The sequence below is a fragment of the Pollachius pollachius genome, assembly GCF_949987615.1.
Source record: "Pollachius pollachius genome assembly, chromosome: 14".
In the NCBI taxonomy this organism is placed as follows: Eukaryota; Metazoa; Chordata; class Actinopteri; order Gadiformes; family Gadidae; genus Pollachius; species Pollachius pollachius.
In genome coordinates, this window is record NC_136947.1 from 5,687,810 (window position 1) to 5,706,809 (window position 19,000).

The window sequence follows — 19,000 nt, forward strand, 5'->3', positions numbered from 1 at the left end:
AGAGATCTGGTGTAGAGGGAGAACAGGAGAGGCCCCAGTACAGAGCCTTGAGGGACACCTGTATCAAGCCTGCAAGGTTTGGACAAGGAGCCATTCCATGTTACCTGATAAGTGCGATTCATCAGGTAGGATGTGAACCAGGAAAGGGCAGATTCAGCTATGCAAAGTTCGGCGAGAGTGGCGAGGAGGATCTGGTGGTTCACAGTGTCAAATGCTGCAGACAGGTCAAGGAGAATGAGAACCGATGAGAGGGACGAGGCTCTGGCCGCACGGAGGGACTCAGTCACCGCGAGGAGAGCCGTCTCAGTGGAGTGTGCTTTTTTGAAGCCTGAATGGTGAGGGTCAAGCAGGTTGTTAGATGAGAGATATATAGGAGGACTACTACTACAAGCTACTATTATTACTATTATATATATATATATATATATATATATATATATATATATACACATATATATATATATATTTATTACTATACTACTATTTAACATACCATTTAAGTCAATAAAAGAAGACTATACACCCTGGAACTTCTAATTTAGCACATAGGTAGACATGAAAAGCACAATGTTCTTCGCTGATTGTATGGCGAAGCTGACAAGGAAGTGAAAGTGGAGAGTGCTAGGTGAACAAAAGAAGGGTTGTGATTGACAAACCGTCAAACTCACCACCGGATCTCAATGTCTCCACCCCTTAGGGCCCGAGATTGTGTTGCTACACCCATAGTGAACACGATGTTGTCTGCTTTAAACCCACACAATAAAGTCCATTTGCTATGATCATTTAGGTTTTGGAGGTGCCATGGTGTTGTTGATCTTTTCTCTTGCTGTTAAACATCAATGACAAAGTGATGTAGTGCAATGTTTAGGTGTGTGTGTGTGGCAATTGCGAGCTGTTGGCTTTTAAGAGGCCAGTAAATGATTGTGCGTCAAGGTGTGTTAGGAGTGAACATTAGGGACCAGAATTAGCATTGGTCCCTATGCACTTTTTGGAAGATGTTCCTTCATAGATAGAGATTCAAATTTGCATTGCTCTGATTTATGCATGACTATTTGTCTAGCATGACTTGGGTAAAAGTAGTTTGAGGTTTGTGACAGGTTTCTGGAGAAGTTGCTGTTATCTGCTTACAAAGCCACAAAAAACTAAAAGGTCAGCAAAATATGTTGTTGTTACTGATATTGCACAAGCCTTTGCACAGTGAATAAGCCTTTGAAAAATTTGCCAATGGCCCTGTTTATGTGAGAGAGATAGAAAGATTATCCAACTATTTTTTGAATTTAGATTGCATGGAAGAGGATCAGGGCCACATGTTACAAATAACCCAGGACCCCTTGAGCACGCAAAAACGTAATTAAATCTGATGTATTTGATTTGGTTCCCCTGCTGTATGACACAAAATGATTCCCACTGATCTTTGTTCCTTACAGGTAGCCTAACCTTAATTTTAGACTTTAAAGTCAGAATTCTGTCTTTAATCTTAGAATCCAGACTATATTCTCAGAAATCTGATGTTAATCTCATGAATCAGACTTTAATCCAATAATTCTTTTAATTTTGACTTTCATCTCAGAATTCTGATTTATTCTTTGAATTCAGATTTTGATCAAAAAATCAGATTTTATTCTTAGAAATCTGACTTTATTCTCAAAATTATACAAAGAATCCCTGTAATCCTCTTCCGTAGGATTGTCAGCTTGTTATAGGGGCATTTTGCGAGAGACGCGCATGACATGTGCACGCACACACAGGTTTCAGGTCTGTACACTATCCATAGTTTTGGAAAGGGCAGAGACGTAAGGACTCTGCCCTAACTTTTCCTACGTAAACGTAGGAAATGAGAGCCTGGGAACCAGGCAAATCTCGCAAACTCATCTTTCATTTGCTCTGCAGATAAAGTTTGAATCTCCTCCCATACTAAAAGAATTCTGCTAGGTAGACCGGCCAATGAAAACTGTTTCTCTACCATGAGGCAGCATAAATATGATGATGGTGCAGAGGAGCACCGTAGAGGCCTTTTCAACAACAACAAAAATGGCTGCCGCTGATGCAGAACTGACTGTCGATTCCGCTATCGGGACAGTGTTAAACGAACGGGGTGGTATATTTTAATATTATGATATATTCAACATTCATCGACTGAATTTAAAGCTTTTGTTGAGAAGGAAAATGTCTTTGCCATACTTCTGACAGGATTTTGTTGCTCAGTGCTGCGTCACCTGTTTCGGTCGCTGTGATTGGTTGTTGGCCTATAATCCAATTGTGTCAAGTGGCCTTTTGATCTGCGCACGTCAGTGACGTCCCGCCTTGGAAATTGAAAATGAACGGAGGGGTTCTAGACTAATTGCAATGTTTTGGATACATTTTCATATGATGCTTTGTCTATTGCACGTCACACACACTCACACTTACTGCATTTGTTTGGAGGCAAGAGAGGAATGCAATATTCTATTATTTGTATTACTTTAGGTATCATTATTAATACAACTTTTTTTATGTTCAACAGAAGTAGGCCGATACACATTCAACAGTATGTGTGTGTGTGTGTGTGTGTGTGTGCGTGTGTGTGTGTGTGTGTGTGTGTGTGTGTGTGTGTGTGTGCATGCGTTTGGGTCAGTTTGTCAACTCAGCATTCAGTAAAGGCGGTGAGTGTGGCCCCTCCTTTTTGATCTTTTGACAAATGTGGAAATGTCTCTCTGGATCGTGACAAAAAAAAACAGGACGTTACAAAACTCTTAAGATTGTGTCCCACTACAGGGAATGCACACAACTTACGAGTCTGCTGCTGGCAATGCAGGGATAGTGTCTGTGTGTGTCTGTGTGTGAAAGGTATCAGTGGAATATTAGCCATGAGGATAGCAGCGGTAGCCTTTGTGTTCTTCATCCAAACGTTTCCATGTCTGGCGTCAAACGGTATGTACTTTCCGTATACTTTATTCACTTTTATAATGCATACAAGGCCCGGTCGGCCTAGTGCGTGTGTGTGTTTGTGTGTCTATGTTTCATACTGTAACCTTAAGTCATTGGAGACATGTCTAAATGTCTTTGACAATGTATCCAAACCAATGTTTGTTACTCTAACAGGAACTATAACTATTATGTCTTTTTTTGGGCCAATTCTGTTCCATGAGGTTAACGGCCTTGGGAGCTATCCTAAGATCCTGAGTGAATTAATAAAACAAAACCTTTTGATCCTCTTTAAAGATATGGCCTTTTTTTCATCACAAGTAAAGACATAACAATGCAACGCACAAAATTCTTCAACGATCCTTTCGCATTGTGTTTGTTTCCGTGCGATGAAACACCTCTGACTTTTTCCACAGAATTCGAGTACCACACATACACATAGTCACTCTATTTCTGCAACCACTCAAGGAACACGGCCGTCTCTCTCTTGTTTCCACAGACTCCCCCTTCATCCTGGTGGGTAAGAACAGCGACGCTTGCGTGGTGCAAAGCACCAGGGACTGCTCCAAGATACGCTGGACCTCGGCCAACCGTCTGCTGGTCACCGGGATGAAGAAGTGCCTTGGGGCGCAGGGGAAGTCAGTGGGCAGCTCCATCAGCCAGTACGACTGCGATGACAAGAGCTCCCTCCAGAAATGGGAGTGCAGGAACGGAACCCTGCTCGCCCTTAAAGACTCAAAGTATTACATGACGCTGAAGCCTGACAAATCATTGGTTCTCAGCAGCAACTTAGGACCCAACAATGAGTTTGTCATCCGGGGGACCGGGGCGGGGGCCTGTCTAAGGACACACAGAGGTACGGTGAGAGTCTAGCAAAGACGGTTGAATATTCCTTCAGTTGAACTCCTTAGCTTTTTTTTCGACGAGAGGGTTTCAACATGCTTTGTTGTTTGTTGTCGATTGGTTTTATTCTTTGTGAGTTCAAATGGGCTTTACGTAACAGTAGTTCACAGAGTTTACAGATTCTATAGGAAGCTAAATTCAAGAACACAACATTTGTCAACTAAGTTTCGTTCTGCTGTTGTTTATGAGTTGTAATCTTCTTTTATGGTTAATAGTACAAAGAAAAAAAATGACTCGTCCCAAACCTTTGTGTCATTCCAGAGCTTTACACTATTGAAGGGAACGCGTTTGGCAAGATCTGCATGTTTCCCTTCCAATACAAGGACAGATGGTTTGAGGATTGCACTATGTATGACTCAAGCATTAACAGGCCCTGGTGTTCAGTTCTAACCAAATCAGAGAATGAACACTGGGGTTACTGTCCATCCACGGGTAAGCACTCCCTCTGGAAATACCATTCATTTTCACTGTAATGACCATCGATATCATTATCAGATCCAGCAGTCCCAAGTGGCTAAAGAAGAACTTCTGGGGGGACTGGGCAGAGAGGCTGGGCAAGCAGAAATCAAACAGGAAACCAAAATGAAATATGGGTGGAGCTACGCCTTGTCTGTTTCGTTACGGGGATATTGAAGATATATTGATTAGTGTGGGTGGATGAAGTTTCACAAGGGGAATGTAGTGGGTATTTCTATAGTGGCCAGTCTACATAGTGTTGTTTTGAAACCTTCAAAGAAACTTTTCTACAAATCCTTTTTTCCTGTTTTCCAACCGGGTAAACAGTACTAGTGCTGGCTTGTATACGCGTTAATCAGGAGGTTAAGATCCCCGCCTCCCGCAACATAATTGGTCGAAATCTTTACGAATACATTCTAAAGCCTGATTTGTGAGACTGCTTCAATATAATAATTAAATACTATTATCTTTGAATACACTTTTCTAATTATAAATAGTATTAATTTGGGCATGAAAAAAACAAGAATCATATTAATAATTATATATATATATAAAAACATTTCTCATCCCCAGCCACAAAGTATTGGCAGGCCAACATTGTATCAGGGGCGTTCTACCAGATCAACATGCACTCAGCGCTGACCTGGGACCAGGCCTTTGCCAGCTGCAAGCAGCAGGGCTCCAGCTTGCTCAGCATCACAGAGCCCAGTGAGCAGGGGATCATCACAGGTAATGTGCCCCCAACACACTACTCACTCTCCTGGGTAGGGTCAAAAGTCTGTGTGTGTGTGTGTGTGTGTGTGTGTGTGTGTGTGTGTGTGTGTGTGTGTGTGTGTGTGTGTGTACGTGCGTGCGTGCGTGTGTGCGTGCGTGTGTGTATGTATTGTCTTTTTGTCCTCCTGCTGATACCATCCATGCACCCTATCCTCTGTTTGCAGTCATGCTGGGTAAAGGGCAGAATCGCCTTTGGATGGGTCTCACCGTGGACCAAGAGCACGGCTGGCAGTGGGTGGATGGGAAGCCTTTTCGTTACCTGAGGTGGGATTCTGGTAGGTATGCCTCTCCATCACACCATGTAGCCTAAAGGGAACGTCCACACACAAACGATTGGAAGGGCAGGGACTTAAAACTGCGCTTTAGGAATGTTTTCGGTCTTGGTGTGAAAAGTGAAGTTTAAGAATAACTGTAGTCTCAAACCGTCCTCAACATTCAACGTGTGAAGTCCTAGCCCAATCAGCATCCAGTGCTGATTGGCAGCTGTACCCACTTGGTAAACAATGCATGTTAATATAGAACTTGTCTCGTAATTTTTGTAGGAACAGTGTAGTTCAAACTATTTAAATGATCGGTCTGTAAGAATTTTTATTTTTTTTTAAATTAAATTCTAAAATGGGGTGGTTTTGTCCCGTCTCATCTTGTCGTTTTGGTCAGAACTGGCCCTTAGTCTTGTTCTGAGATGTACAAACCTTACAGTTCAAACCTTAAATCTAGCTGGCTGGCTGTTTTGGATGTCTGTGTATAGTGCATCAGTTACACCAGCACCACACAAGACTTCTCTCTCTTCTAAATATGGAGACTGCGAGCGAGTTTGAGAGTCACTCTAAGCAACAGTGGGTTTGCGAGGAATGTGTATTCCTGCTTGAACTGTCAATGTGTACATGTACACATTGAGAAACACTGATCGTGATGCTGATGTCAGTGAACAGGATCCAATACCAGGGCATTTTAAAAGCATTTATAATCAGAGATGTAAATTGATGATTTGCTTTTTACAAACAATGTGTTTCGGTATGAATAAAGTAATCTCTTGTAACACATCAACATCTTCTCTCAGGGCATCCAGTAGAGAATCCTGGATACCATTGTGCCATCATGGACTCAGGAGTGCAGTACTTCTGGCAGACCCTGTCCTGTACCAAAAAACTAGGATACATCTGCCACAAGGCCGCCACCCTGACCACACTGGCTGAAGGTACCGGGATTAATTACTATGTGACGATTTGGGTTTCGTTTTTTTAGGAGGAATGAGGATTTTTTATTCTAATAATGTTTAAATATATTTTATTAAATTAAAAATACAGGCAGTGCAGGTTTAAACATATAAAAATTCAATCTATTCTATTATATTCTGATGCAATTGAATCTACGCTATTTTACAAGTAAGTTACATGGATCCCAAGTATGTCTATTCTCTGCTATTTTGTCCTACTGTGTAAATGTATATTAAATGTTGGCTTTTGCGAGGGCCAATCTATGTACAGTACACTCGAGTACTCTCTATCTCTCTTCATGTCTGCAAACAGTAGAGAGAGGGTTTTGCCCTAGTCCTTGGATCCCATACAACGGTCACTGCTTCAACCTGAACCGCACCAAAAATACCTGGCCCGCAGCCCAGATGGAGTGTGCCAAAAGCGGGGGATCCCTGGCTAGCATGGGCAACATAGAGGACAAAAGCTTTGTCATCTCTCAACTTGGATACGGTACGGCACTAGAAGGAACATCCTCATCAGCGCTGTGTGACCAGTAGTTTGTTTGTGTGATGGTGGCAAACTTTTAAATGGGAAATTCTCAACTGAATTTAAACATTTAAAAGTGTGACATCGTTGGACGAAAGGCAGAGGGAATTCGTATTGTGTGTATTCGGATTACAATTACTTTAAACAGTAGTCAGGTGCATAGAGCAACCGGTTGAGTCGGGCGGCGGCATACTTCTTTTCACACATCTTAAAGTTTTTAGATCACCCCAAACTGTCCAGCTTTACATGTCTCACCAACAAAACCTCTGCAGTCGTCACGGATGAACTCTGGATCGGGCTGAACGACAGAAAAATGGAAGGCCTGTTCGACTGGTTCGATCACTCCACCGTTCTCTTCACCAGCTGGGAGAAAGGATCCCCCAAATCGTCCGGGGCCAACGAGGACTGTGTCCTAATCAGAGGAGAGGTACGCAGCCATTTCAAACTTGCTTCGCGTGTGGCACAGCGCCATTTGCTTTCCACACCACCGCACAAGCTCTATCTTTTTTTGATAAGCCAATAATAGTTCTAAGTGTCGTTATATCACAAAATGATTGAACAAGAGAGAAAATGTTGCGGGCCTATCACATATTTCTGCTCTCTCTCTCTTATGCAGAACGGTAACTGGGCAGATCGCTCCTGCACGGAGAAGCATGGCTATGTCTGCATGAAAATAAGCGATACAGAATCCACTGGCGTCGAAGTGCCCATGGATTTAGGATGCAAACCTGTAAGTGGAGAGGGATTTCTGATTTGTTGTATATATATTGTTAAAGCTATATATTGTCATAAATATTTGACTTGTTAAGCCCTTTGAGACTGTAATGGTGATTAAGGGCTATACAAATAAAATTGAATTGAATTGAATTGAAAGCGATATGCGAGAACGTTTGGTTTGAAATGTCTTCTAAAACACACTCTGTAATGAAGGCTGGTGTAGCTTTAAGGCTAAAGAGATCGAAGTTTGTTGCCCCAACTCTGCAGCAGCGTAGATTCATCTCATGCTAATTGTCATGTGACAAGCGCCAGGCCCAATGAGATGGGTGGGTGGGGTTTGGAGAGAGAAGGGGGAGGAGGAGCGGAGCAGGTTTTTTTCAAACTTAAGAATGATGCTAGATTAAAATTTAAAATCTTGCATGCACCTTTAATGCATTAACATATATAGTCTGTTTGTTCAATTTAAACTACTGAGTTTTGAGGAATACAGATATAGATTTAATCATTATTTATCAGATATTATATTTAATTTCAAAGAAATATTAGATGACCCTAATTACATGATATCAGTAGCTCCAGTAAGTTACATATTCAAAAATTTGCTTCACTTTAAAGGAGAATTGAAAGGAGTGAAAGTGAAATGGGAAGCAGAGCTCATATACTAAATATAATACATAACTCTGCAAGATGATATTTTAGAATCAGGAATGACCTTTTGTCTTCAGAATTTGATTTGTCTTTCCTCAGAGACAAACACACAGGTAAACCAGCGTCGTGTTTACCTGTTGCATGATTAATTAACAATGAGCTGAAATATGCCACGCTTTTATCAGATGAGGACAGCCTCATCACAAAATGACAATTCATTATATATTGATTTAAATGTATTCTTTACAGTACTTTGTTACTAAGATGAATGAGGATGTCTACCGCATACTACATACAACATGGAGCCGTTTGATCACAGCAGAGGTTGTGTTTGTTCGTAGGGCTGGAGAAGGCATGGGTCTTACTGCTACCTGGTGGGCTCAGAGACTAAGACATTTGATGAGGCTAAAGGAGCATGCAAGAGCGAGGACTCTTACATGGCTGACGTTTCCAATGGGTGAGCCTTTCAAAGCATGAAGCCTGTTGGATATCTACATCATTCATACACATCAACAGAAAACACTGATCGAAACCATTGTATTTATGCCTCTTTTTTCCGACTGCTGCCAGGGTGGACAATGCTTTCCTGGTCAGCATACTCGGGATGAGATCGGAGAAATACTTTTGGCTCGGTCTCTCGAACCAGGGAAATATCGATGATTTTGTGTGGACCAACACAAACAATGTGAAGTTCACTCACTGGAATGCTAACATGCCAGGTATGAGGCTATTATTAAATATGATAGAGCAAGGAATGTACATTCCTAATATTTATTTATTTAAATTTCCTGGTGCTAGAAACATGAATACCAACAGTTTACATTCAAACCCCTCCCCCCCCTCCCCCCGGACCCTTCTTGTCAAACCCAAGCACACCTGCAGGGTTGCGTTGCCATGACAACAGGCGTGTATGCCGGACTCTGGGACGTCCTGCCCTGCACCAACACGGAGAAGTACGTGTGCAAGCACCTGGCCGAGGGCGCCGTGCTGACGGCGGCCCCGCCCACCCTCGCCACCCCCAAGTGTGCGGAGAACTGGAAACCGGTGGGAACCCGGCAAATGTGTGCCAAGGTACGGCTTTACGTTCACGTGACCTTACGCTTGTTCGTCTTCCCCGGCGGCGCACATCTGACCCTGAACGTGCCTCAAGGCGGATGTGGGTACGATTTGCAAAGACAGACACAGCAGAAGAGAGCTGAAGATTTTTAGACCAAACAAAAGTCCCCTCCTTCCCTGCTCCCTCAGCCCTACATTTCTACGATATCGAGAAATGTTGCCATAACGCAACTGTGGTTTAACTCCCTTAACCAATCAGGGCAGAGGTGCGCTGCTATATAAGCAGAGCATCTACCTTCATCCATCTATATTTTCCGAACAACAAATGATGAAAAGCGATCATTTAGAGAGCTGATTGAAAAGCAGATCTATATGAAACCTATCGCACCTTTAAGACATAGCATTAGCATTCAAAGGTTTCAATCAGGACAAACACTGTAGCCTATTTAATGATAGAAAAAAAAAATTCAAATCAAATCGGTCTGACTGTTGGGCGGTGATTTTCCTTCTCTGTGTGACAGTTCTTCACGGGACCCCGCTCGGGGGAGAAGACCTGGTTCGAGGCCAGGGACTACTGTAGAGCCATCGGAGGGGATCTGCTGAGCATCCACAATCAGATAGAAATGAAAATTGGAGGGTAATGTAATGACCCAGAATACAGAACACACAACCTAAAGGGAAAATAAAGGCCTCAGGCAGACAAATGCCAGCTCCCCCCCCCCCCAGAGAAGTCCATGAAACCCCTTGGAGTCCAGTTGTTATTGGGATCCCTTGATATTTTCCCGTATCATGCATACACCCTATGCTTATACCAATTAGGTTACCGACTACTCGGCTATCATTCTCTACGTAATCGTGGGAAGACGTTAAAAGGAAGAGATCCTGAGCATCGTTGCTACATATGTATTATGTACATGTGTAATGATTTGTCCATGTTTGTATATTAAAATAATAGTTTTTTCAGCAATGGCAAAGCTTGGATCGGCCTGAGCGAGCCCACCCCAGGGAGCGGCTACGAGTGGTCTGACGGCACACCGGTAAACAGTTCCGCTTTTACACCATCATTTAAATCGTCTACCGTGTGTTATTTTTGATTTAGTTATTTTGTTTTCTATGTTCCTGCCCACATTGTAAAGCATCCTGGAGTCTGAAAGGCGTTATATAAATCAAATGTATTATTGTTATTTCCTTTTGTTTCTTAGCTGAATTTCTTGCACTGGATGGGTGAGGAGCCAAACAACCAGAACAATGCAGAGTCCTGCGTGGAGTTCCGGATGTATTTCTGGGACGAGGAGGGGTCCTGGAACGACGTGCACTGTGAAACCTACAATGACTGGATCTGTCAAATCCGCGCCGGTACACTCTTTGGTTCTCAATTGGCATTTTTGGTATTGCATTATCATAAAACACTCCGAATTTGTGACTTGTTACAAGATAAGAAAGCCGCTTTTGTACTGCTCGAACCCCAATTATTAAGAAAGTTTGGGGTTTTGACGTTTTGACTGAAATTATAATAACCACGTTTCCTTTGTTGAGCAGATATTGTTTCTAAATATTCTCTATCTTATAACCAACAGGTTTAACTCCAAAACCCCCTCCAAATGATACCACGACAGGTAAAAGGATAATGCATGACATGACATGTATAGATAGATCCGTAAACAATCCAAGTTATTGGTGAGCTATTGCTTAGCCATCAAATATAATATCTAATATTTATGCATAACATTACCAAATAGAGCAACTTCACAGAGGCGTCGTCGTAAGACTTACACAGGTGTCACTCATAGCAATAATTGTGGATTTTCTTCTTTATATACCACGGCACATGCAGTCAAACAAGTGAAAATATTATACATTACATAAAAGTAGCACACCTGTATTTGCCCTACGACGACTCCCCTGCGTAAAGGCTTTATTGGAAGATAGAAAAAAGGCCACCCCTAAATAATGCTATGTATTTCTTCACGTTTTACAGGGTACACCAAACATGGGGATGGCTGGCTGGAGTGGGGTACGAACCAGTATTACATTAACGAGAGGACGATGGCCATGGAGGACGCCCGAAGCCATTGTAAAAAGGGCCACGGCGATTTAGTGGTCATTAACAGCGAGGCCGAAAACATCTTTTTGTGGAAGATGGTACGCAGTGTTCAATGGTTCAAAACTTCCAGTTCAAGGATAGGCTTTTTGTTGGTACCGAAATTAAATAACTAATTAATGTGTGTGTGTGTGTGTGTGTGTGTGTGTGTATTTATGTGCATGCAGATAGCGAGGGGTTATGGAGCCTATTATATCGGAATGCTTGTTGATTTCGATCAGACATTTGGGTGAGTATATATAAGATAGGTTACTGGACATTTGATATGATATGAATAAATTTCATCAAAGATATCTGACCTTAGCCATAACTCATGTTCAATGAATTCAATCACTTCCATTTCACTTTAATCAAATTATTTAATTTATATTGAAAATAAAAAGTATTTTCAACTTCTTTATTTCTTCTATACCATGGCAATTTTTTATCTGTTTTCCTTATTCATTTATCTTTACCGGAAATACAATTAAATGATGCAGCAAAAAACACAAAGCAAACTTTTCTTGCCCTGTTTAAGGTGGATGGATGGCTCTTCAACAATGTATCAGCGCTGGAGCGAGAATCAACCAGATTTTAGGAACAACGACGAGAACTGTGTCACGATGTCTCACCACAATGGTACGGTCGACTCCAAACACACAGCAGACCCTCACACAAATCTTCAACAGAATCGAATCAATCTAGTCCACCCTGGACAGCGCCCAAATACATATAACACAAAAAACCCTGAAATTCAAACAATAATGTTAAAGGTGACATATTATACCACCTGTTGTAAGTGTGATTAGCCATTACAAGCTGTTTTGAAAATCGGCCTTATCACACTCACACATGGTTGTACAATATGTCACCTTAGAGTACATACTCAAAGGAACAAAATATTGGCCTGTGAAGTCAAATATAATACGTTAAAGTACATAAATGCATGTTAATAATAAATCATGGTATGTATACATCTGGTCTCCACCATAGTGCCACTGTTGATTTGGCCCCGTGCCACACTGTGTTTTAAGGTTTCTGGCATGACGTCAACTGCGGCTATGAGCATAAGTCCATCTGCAAGAGGAGCACCTCGGTGCCCGTCAACAGCACCGCCGCTCCCACGGAGGCCCCCAAGGGGGGCTGCCCGCTAGACTGGTCCATATTCCAATCAAAGGTCAGAGGTCACGCTTAACAGCACTCAAAGCAAATTAGTTCGAGGGAAGTAACACCCGAGCCAATGTTTCGGTGAAGGAGTGTTTATGTTTTCCTTCCTCATTTTTCATGTGTGCGGTTGTTGACTTTTTATTTCAGTGTTTTAGAATCGTCATTTCACGAAAGGACAAATGGGCCGAAGCTCGGAGACGTTGTAATTCAATGGGCGGAAACCTAGCCTCTATCGTTTCGAGAAGTGATCAAGGTATACTCCCGATGTCCAGTCACATATTTTACATCTGGTCTGATTGGACTGTTAAAAAAGATGGCCACTTTTTCTGGCATGTTAAGAATGTCCTCCAAACCACTAGGCATGCACAGCACTACATTGTTGTGATGCTCTTTTTTTTTCAGCGTTCCTGTTGACGAGCATGAGCGAAGCCGCCTCGGGAGACCTCTGGATCGGTTTGAATTCTTTGAAAAAGGGCGAATTCTTCTGGACAGACGGACGGCCAAGGCGGTACACAAACTGGGGATTCAACGTAAGTGTAGGCGCAAAAAACCAATGTGTCTTTTTAATTTGTTTGCGAACGAACACGTACACTTAAAATTATTCTCCATTTCAGAAATACAAGCGCCCTGGATCTTTTTATAGTTCATGGAGTGATGTAAGTAGAAGTGTCTCAAAGTGAACCCACCTGGTATCTTATACGCTGTTATAAAGGTTTTACTTGAAAATGAAAACAACTGCTATGCTCAAGTAAAGGAAAGATTAAACGCAACTAATCCCACTCATACAAATTTTAAAAAAAGATAACAGAAATATAACATTAGCAAAGCATGTTGTTGTCTAGTTTTAAGCTACTAGTGTAACAAAGTTGTGCTTGATTCTTGATTATGGAATGAATCATACTATGGATCCGCACATGGATATAATATCAGTGCTTTAAGTTTGTTATGCTGCTTATCATACAATGCTTGTCTCCTCAACATTAACCTTTTGCCCCTCACCAGGAGGAGTGTGTAGTGCTGAGCAGTAATCAGTCCACCTATGGGAGGTGGAATGGGCGCAACTGCAATGAAACTTTTGGATACGTTTGTCAGCGGAATGTGGGTGAGCTCCCCTTTTGTTCTCCATCACGCTATGCTGCCTCTTATCTGTGGAAGAACCTGGTCCAACGAGGAGATTTTCCTCTAAAATAATGTTTTTGAACCGTGTGATGAACCTCTGAATGTGCCTTTGTGTAGCCGAGCATTGCCTAGTCAGGGTCAGTTTTGACCCGGTCAAAAATTGACTTCTGTTTACTTTCTCCCTCTTACTGTAAGCCTACGCTACAAATTGAGTTGTTTTGCTTCTGTGTTATTTTATCCTTATGCTGTCCGACTATTATTCTCACAAAGGATTAGCAGTCAATACAAATTTCTGTCTGCAAAACTATAATTTTTGCACCACCCCCACCTTGACAGATTCGCAGATCCCAAGCCCGACAGGACCTCTGACTCCGATCACCTACGTCAAGATGGGCAACGACTCGGTGAAGATTATCACCCAGAACCTGACGTGGAGCGAAGCCAAGGCGCGGTGCCAGCAGGACGGGGCCAATCTAGCTAGCATTCGGAATGAATGGACGAAGGCCTACATCGAGCTGCAGGCACTCAATCTGAACTCCCCCCTCTGGATCGGTTTGAACAAAGGAGAGGTACCTACCAAGATCTTTATAATATATTATTTTCCAAACGCATACATTTAATAGCTTATATAATCGCAAAACCTTTTCAATACAATCAATCAAAAATGTGATATTCTTTTTTTCGGAAGTTTCCCAAAATCTAGTTATGGGAGAACTTGTTCACTAATGATTCATTTTGTAGTAGGCCTGGTTTAGCCTTCTCAACGGAATGTGTTTTGGGAGTAATCCAATGCGCTCTGGCTCTGCAGACCGGTGGTTACTTCAGATTCATCAGCGGCTGGCGCCTGACCATGACCAACTGGTCGCCGGGGGAACCAACCGAGAATTCCTGCGTCTACCTCGACGTCGACGGAATGTGGAAGACGGGACTGTGCAACATGACCATGAATAGCGCATGTATGCAGTCCTCAGGTACTGCAAGCCCACGATTGGAAAATGTCTGTGCTACTCTTCCCTATGACATTGTGACGTCCTTATGAAAACCTAACAACAGCAGCATGATGGTCGACTCTCCCTATGTACGCATAGATGTTGCCCCCACGGATTCCACCGAATACGTGGGCAGCTGCCCCACTGCCACTCAGAATGAGCGGTCGGAACGCAACTTTGCCTGGATGCCGTACAAGGCCCACTGCTATGTCTTCATCACAGAGACGGTGGAATGGGCCGATGCAGCTTCGGATTGTTCACGACATGGTAAGAGAGCCTGGAACATTGATACATCTGTATGCGTCAAGGTTAGCCTCGTCTCGGGAGATCCCATTCTGTCAGATCATTCTGGCCTCTAGCCAGTTGTAAAACCCTTTTTTAAAATACAAAATAATTAAAGGACCGATCATTAGGGAATTCGGCAGTCTGCAATAATAAAAAAAACAATGCTGGCGCCCAAGGAAAGTGTAGAAATCTATAGGCCAATCAAAGCTGTTTTATCTTGAATTGAGTAAATAACAATGTTAAAAGATCAACAGAAATCTGCACAAGGGATTTCTCAGAGAATATGTTTTTGCTTTACTTCCAACCAGACTTGGCAAGGGCGAAGAGAGCGAGAGCATCTCTTAAGCCTCGTTCAAACTGCAAGGGAAGTCGGACATATGTGACTCAAGACCTGATTTGTTTGTAACAGTGTGTACAGCACACAAATGGTTTTCTGATCAAATTCAGACTTGGGCCACTTTCATATGTGGTCCTGAATCAGATTTAGGCCAGATTCTTTTGTGGTTGAAGACCAACCCTGCGGTGGAGGATGTCAGTGGCGGGGCATTGAAAATAGTAGTTAAAAGTAGTAATTTATTTAAAAGCAGCCCTTGCAATCCTTCGTTTTGTAGGCGAATGGTTTCAGTGAAGCCACTCACGTCATGATCCCACCAATTCAGGTTCGACTCCGCGTCCACATACACTTCTAAACAGAAGTCGCAGCCATTGCTCCTGAAGAATACATCGTTATCATCAGCTCCTGAGTCTGCTGGCTTCCACTGCATGAATCGACTGAATGAATCAAACCGTAAACGCTGACTTCAGGGGCCTCCTTGTATACTTCCTTCCCACAGCATTCTGCGTCTGATGACTTTGTTGTTGATGTTTTGCCCATGTGGGGCAGTACGGAGTGTGTTCAGTTCACACTGAAATCTGATATTTGCCACGATTTAAAATGTATGTGAGTTTTTTGAGTAACATAAGGCCTCCGCTATATTTTTTTATCAATTGCTGCCTGGTTAAAGCCAGACTGATATTAATTAGCGTAATGCTGACCTAAAAGCTAACAATATCTGGATAGTCTCAGAAGGCTAGTTTTAAGGGAAAATTTGAAAAATATGCTTATTCTTATTATTTTTGAAGGTGGCGGCCTGGCCAGCATCGAGGATCCTGAAGAACAGGCCTTCATCCAAGAACAAGTGGCAGTATTTGCCGATGGCCAGAGCTCCTTCTGGATCGGCCTGTACAAGACACATTCAGGTATAGGACTCACCGAAATAGTAATAAAAAGCTTTAGGTTTACCCTTTTCTATTGCATATTAGGTAGTTCCATTCTTCTGTATTTTTAATTGATTTAATTTGGGGAAACTTTTGGTTCCAATAATATTCTGCAACTTTTTGCAATCCTTTTTCATTCGTTCACAGGAAAGTGGAATTGGCTGGACAAAACCATCGTGGACTACACCAACTGGGATGAGGACAACCCAGAGGGGTCCAACAGTTATGCAAAGGTCCAGTCGTTAACCGGGAAATGGACGACGGGTCGTAAATGGAACGACAGAGCCTACATCTGCAAAACACCCAAAGGTATGTCCATTCTTTGCTTTTAGAAACGGCAAGTGTGATAGATTGTAGGTGATGAATAGTCAAGTGGTTAGGGTAGTGGTGGTTTGGATTCCCCAATGTCAACAGCTTAACCTGTAATCATCCTTGAGCAAGATCCCCTAGTGGCTCATTAATTACAAACTGAATGTACTGTGAGTCAATCTGGATAAAAAAAAGCGAAATTAAAATTGTGTACTAATTTTTTTTCTTCACAGTTTCTTTTGCGAATATGATGCCAACGGCTGGTAAGTACTATTTCAACTAATTTACCCTAATGGGTTTTTGTTCTGCCATTAATTAAATAATCAATTGCAGAGCTATTGTCCATTTATTAAATTGTTAAATCAGCAATTGACAATTGTTCCTACACAGTGTTTATATGGGCTTTCTCTTTTATTGTTAACACTTTCTTAGCCAGCTACGATCTGCTACTGTTCCTTTATATTTATCATTATCAATTCTGCTTTCATATTGATCATATTCTATATTGATCAAATGTGTATTTCTGTTCTTTATCTTGTAGCAACTCAGACGACTCAAAGCAAGAAACGTGCTCACACAAGCCTGGTGGCGATCGTGATCGTGGGTTTTCTTGCTGGAATGGCGGCCCTAGCATTCTTCATCTTCAAGAAATCTGGACGATCCTTTCCAAAGCCAGCTTTTGAAAACCCCCTCTATTTTAATAGAGAGTGCTCAAAGCCTGACGTGGTAGATACCAATCAACTGATAGAGAACGCAGAGAAAGACGAGGAAGACCAAGCGCCAATTATAACGCTGTGATGTCATCACTCGAGTCAACATTGTGCTGGTTAACAGTGGACCACTAGGGGGTACTGTGGTTAATCTTTGTACTGTCAGGAAATAGTTAAGAGAAGGCTATAGACCTCTGAAGAATAAGTCCCGCCTCCGAGGCTCCGGTTCCCTCGGTCAAATGTCTATAGGAAATAACATGTGCTGTGTTCCAATATCCATACTATCCGTACTTACTAGCCTTAGTTTGAATACGTAGGGTGTCCCAATTCAGATCGGGCGAAAATAAGTGTACTGAAAGTACCCGGATGGTGTACTCAAAACGGTCAAATCGCGAAGTGTGGATCGATGTACACTTTTCGTACTCAACGGCAGCCATCTTAGCTACGAAGGGGAAGAAGGCGGAGCCAGGCTGAGCCAAAGTCGACGAATTTTCCACATAGCCTGCATTAATAGAGTCATTTTGTAATTTTTTTAGCTTTTTATAGCTGCTAGGCGTAAAGAGTTCACCGTTCAAAGCGGGATGTTTATTGCAGGGGAGGAGCCGCGGCGGCAGTTGTGATCGTAATTTCGTTAGTGCACCGCAGAGTAATCGATTTGGAACAACAATGACATCTGAAAATTAGCGCACTTAGTGAGTGCGGATAGTGTACTACGTTTAAAAGGGACATATCATACCACCAGGTGTGAGTGTGATTAGCCATTGCAAGCAGGTTTGAAAATGTGCAGCATTGTGACATCACAGGTTGGCGTGTCCATCTATCCGTCACACATCTAGATGGACACGCCCACAGCTGGTGGTATGATATGTCCCCTTTAAGTGTACTCATGGAAGTATGGATATTGGAACACAGCAATGGCGTTTTTGAATGATCGTGCACAGCAAACTCTGTAGGTGGCGAAGAAGTAAAAGCTGCGTCACGTTCAGTTTCGACTGGGTTTTTGGATTGTCGGTGCCGTTGAAGTAGCATTAACAATCGTTTACTACTTTGACGGCACCGACATTCCAAAAACCCAGTCGAAACTTGATGGAAAATGTGTAGTTCAAAACGTGACGCAGCTTTTACTTCTTCGCCACCTACAGAGTTTGTTATGTGGGAGGGTTTTTTGCCTCGGAGGCGGGACTTATTCTTCAGAGGTCTATTAGAGTAGGAAGAGAAACCTTGGATCAGTGGATCTGCCATTATGTCAATAAATATATATAAGTATATATTTTACCAAATCTGTATTTGAATGTATAGAATTTCCATTCATTATATCTTTAAGGATAGTTTCTTTGTGAATTGTATGCTTGGTCTCTAGAGTAATACTTGTTTATAATTGTTGTTCAATTACTAATTTGAAATAAATATAAATATGATCTTGTATTGTTACATCATACAATGTACTTTTAATTTAATAAAAAATCATACATAAAGAAATGTTATTTATCCATTATTGCTGCAGGATGTATGTATCTTAATTACTACAATGTTAGTTAATTGTATAGAAGGGTGTAACTAGGCAACAAATACAATTTATAAACAATATAACAAAATATAAAACATTGACATTTATTTTAATGTACAGTGCAATTGGAAAACATAACACAAGAGTATTATCATATAAACAATGATCTTCATCCTACAGAATTGTGGTGAGCATTAATAACTATTAACATTGCCAAAGCTTTAATGCTGCATTATGTAACATTTTCGCAGAAGCTGTCACTTTTGTTCGAAATCGGATTTCCTCGCCTATTTTTCCACAGACTAAATAGATTTTGGACACCCAAAAATAACGACTGCATTGCATAAAGTTCATGATAATCCATATTGTGTTTCTTC

The 19,000-nt window shown here is 41.9% G+C and overlaps 1 protein-coding gene across 2 annotated transcripts; it reads left to right on the top strand.

Annotated features, from left to right (window-relative positions):
* Positions 1-2,762: 2,762 nt before the first annotated feature.
* mrc1b (mannose receptor, C type 1b) lies at positions 2,763-18,123 on the top strand. Of its 2 annotated transcripts, none has more exons than XM_079750976.1 (31): positions 2,763-2,910; positions 3,404-3,760; positions 4,069-4,239; positions 4,837-4,992; positions 5,202-5,312; positions 6,098-6,235; positions 6,567-6,743; positions 7,052-7,206; positions 7,396-7,509; positions 8,486-8,601; positions 8,715-8,863; positions 9,016-9,215; positions 9,722-9,837; positions 10,156-10,237; positions 10,403-10,556; positions 10,778-10,816; positions 11,179-11,342; positions 11,469-11,530; positions 11,819-11,919; positions 12,315-12,457; positions 12,595-12,700; positions 12,850-12,977; positions 13,062-13,103; positions 13,450-13,549; positions 13,903-14,135; positions 14,375-14,537; positions 14,655-14,822; positions 15,963-16,079; positions 16,245-16,406; positions 16,640-16,669; positions 16,948-18,123. In XM_079750976.1, exons 1-31 carry the CDS (start codon positions 2,847-2,849, stop codon positions 17,202-17,204), a joined length of 4,275 nt encoding a protein of 1,424 aa, XP_079607102.1. In that variant the 5' UTR covers positions 2,763-2,846; the 3' UTR covers positions 17,205-18,123. The 2 variants fall into 2 exon arrangements, with proteins under 2 accessions (XP_079607102.1, XP_079607103.1); XM_079750977.1 differs by having other exon boundaries at positions 2,841-2,910; positions 10,165-10,237.
* The last annotated feature ends 877 nt before the right edge of the window (positions 18,124-19,000 follow it).

Coding starts and splice junctions, on each gene's coding strand:
- mrc1b (XM_079750976.1), top strand. CDS start 2,847: ATGAGGATAGCAGCGGTAGCCTTTGTGTTCTTCATCCAAACGTTTCCA. Junction 10,557..10,777: donor GATCTGTCAAATCCGCGCCG/GTACACTCTTTG, acceptor TATAACCAACAG/GTTTAACTCCAAAACCCCCT. Junction 12,458..12,594: donor GGTCCATATTCCAATCAAAG/GTCAGAGGTCAC, acceptor TTTTTATTTCAG/TGTTTTAGAATCGTCATTTC.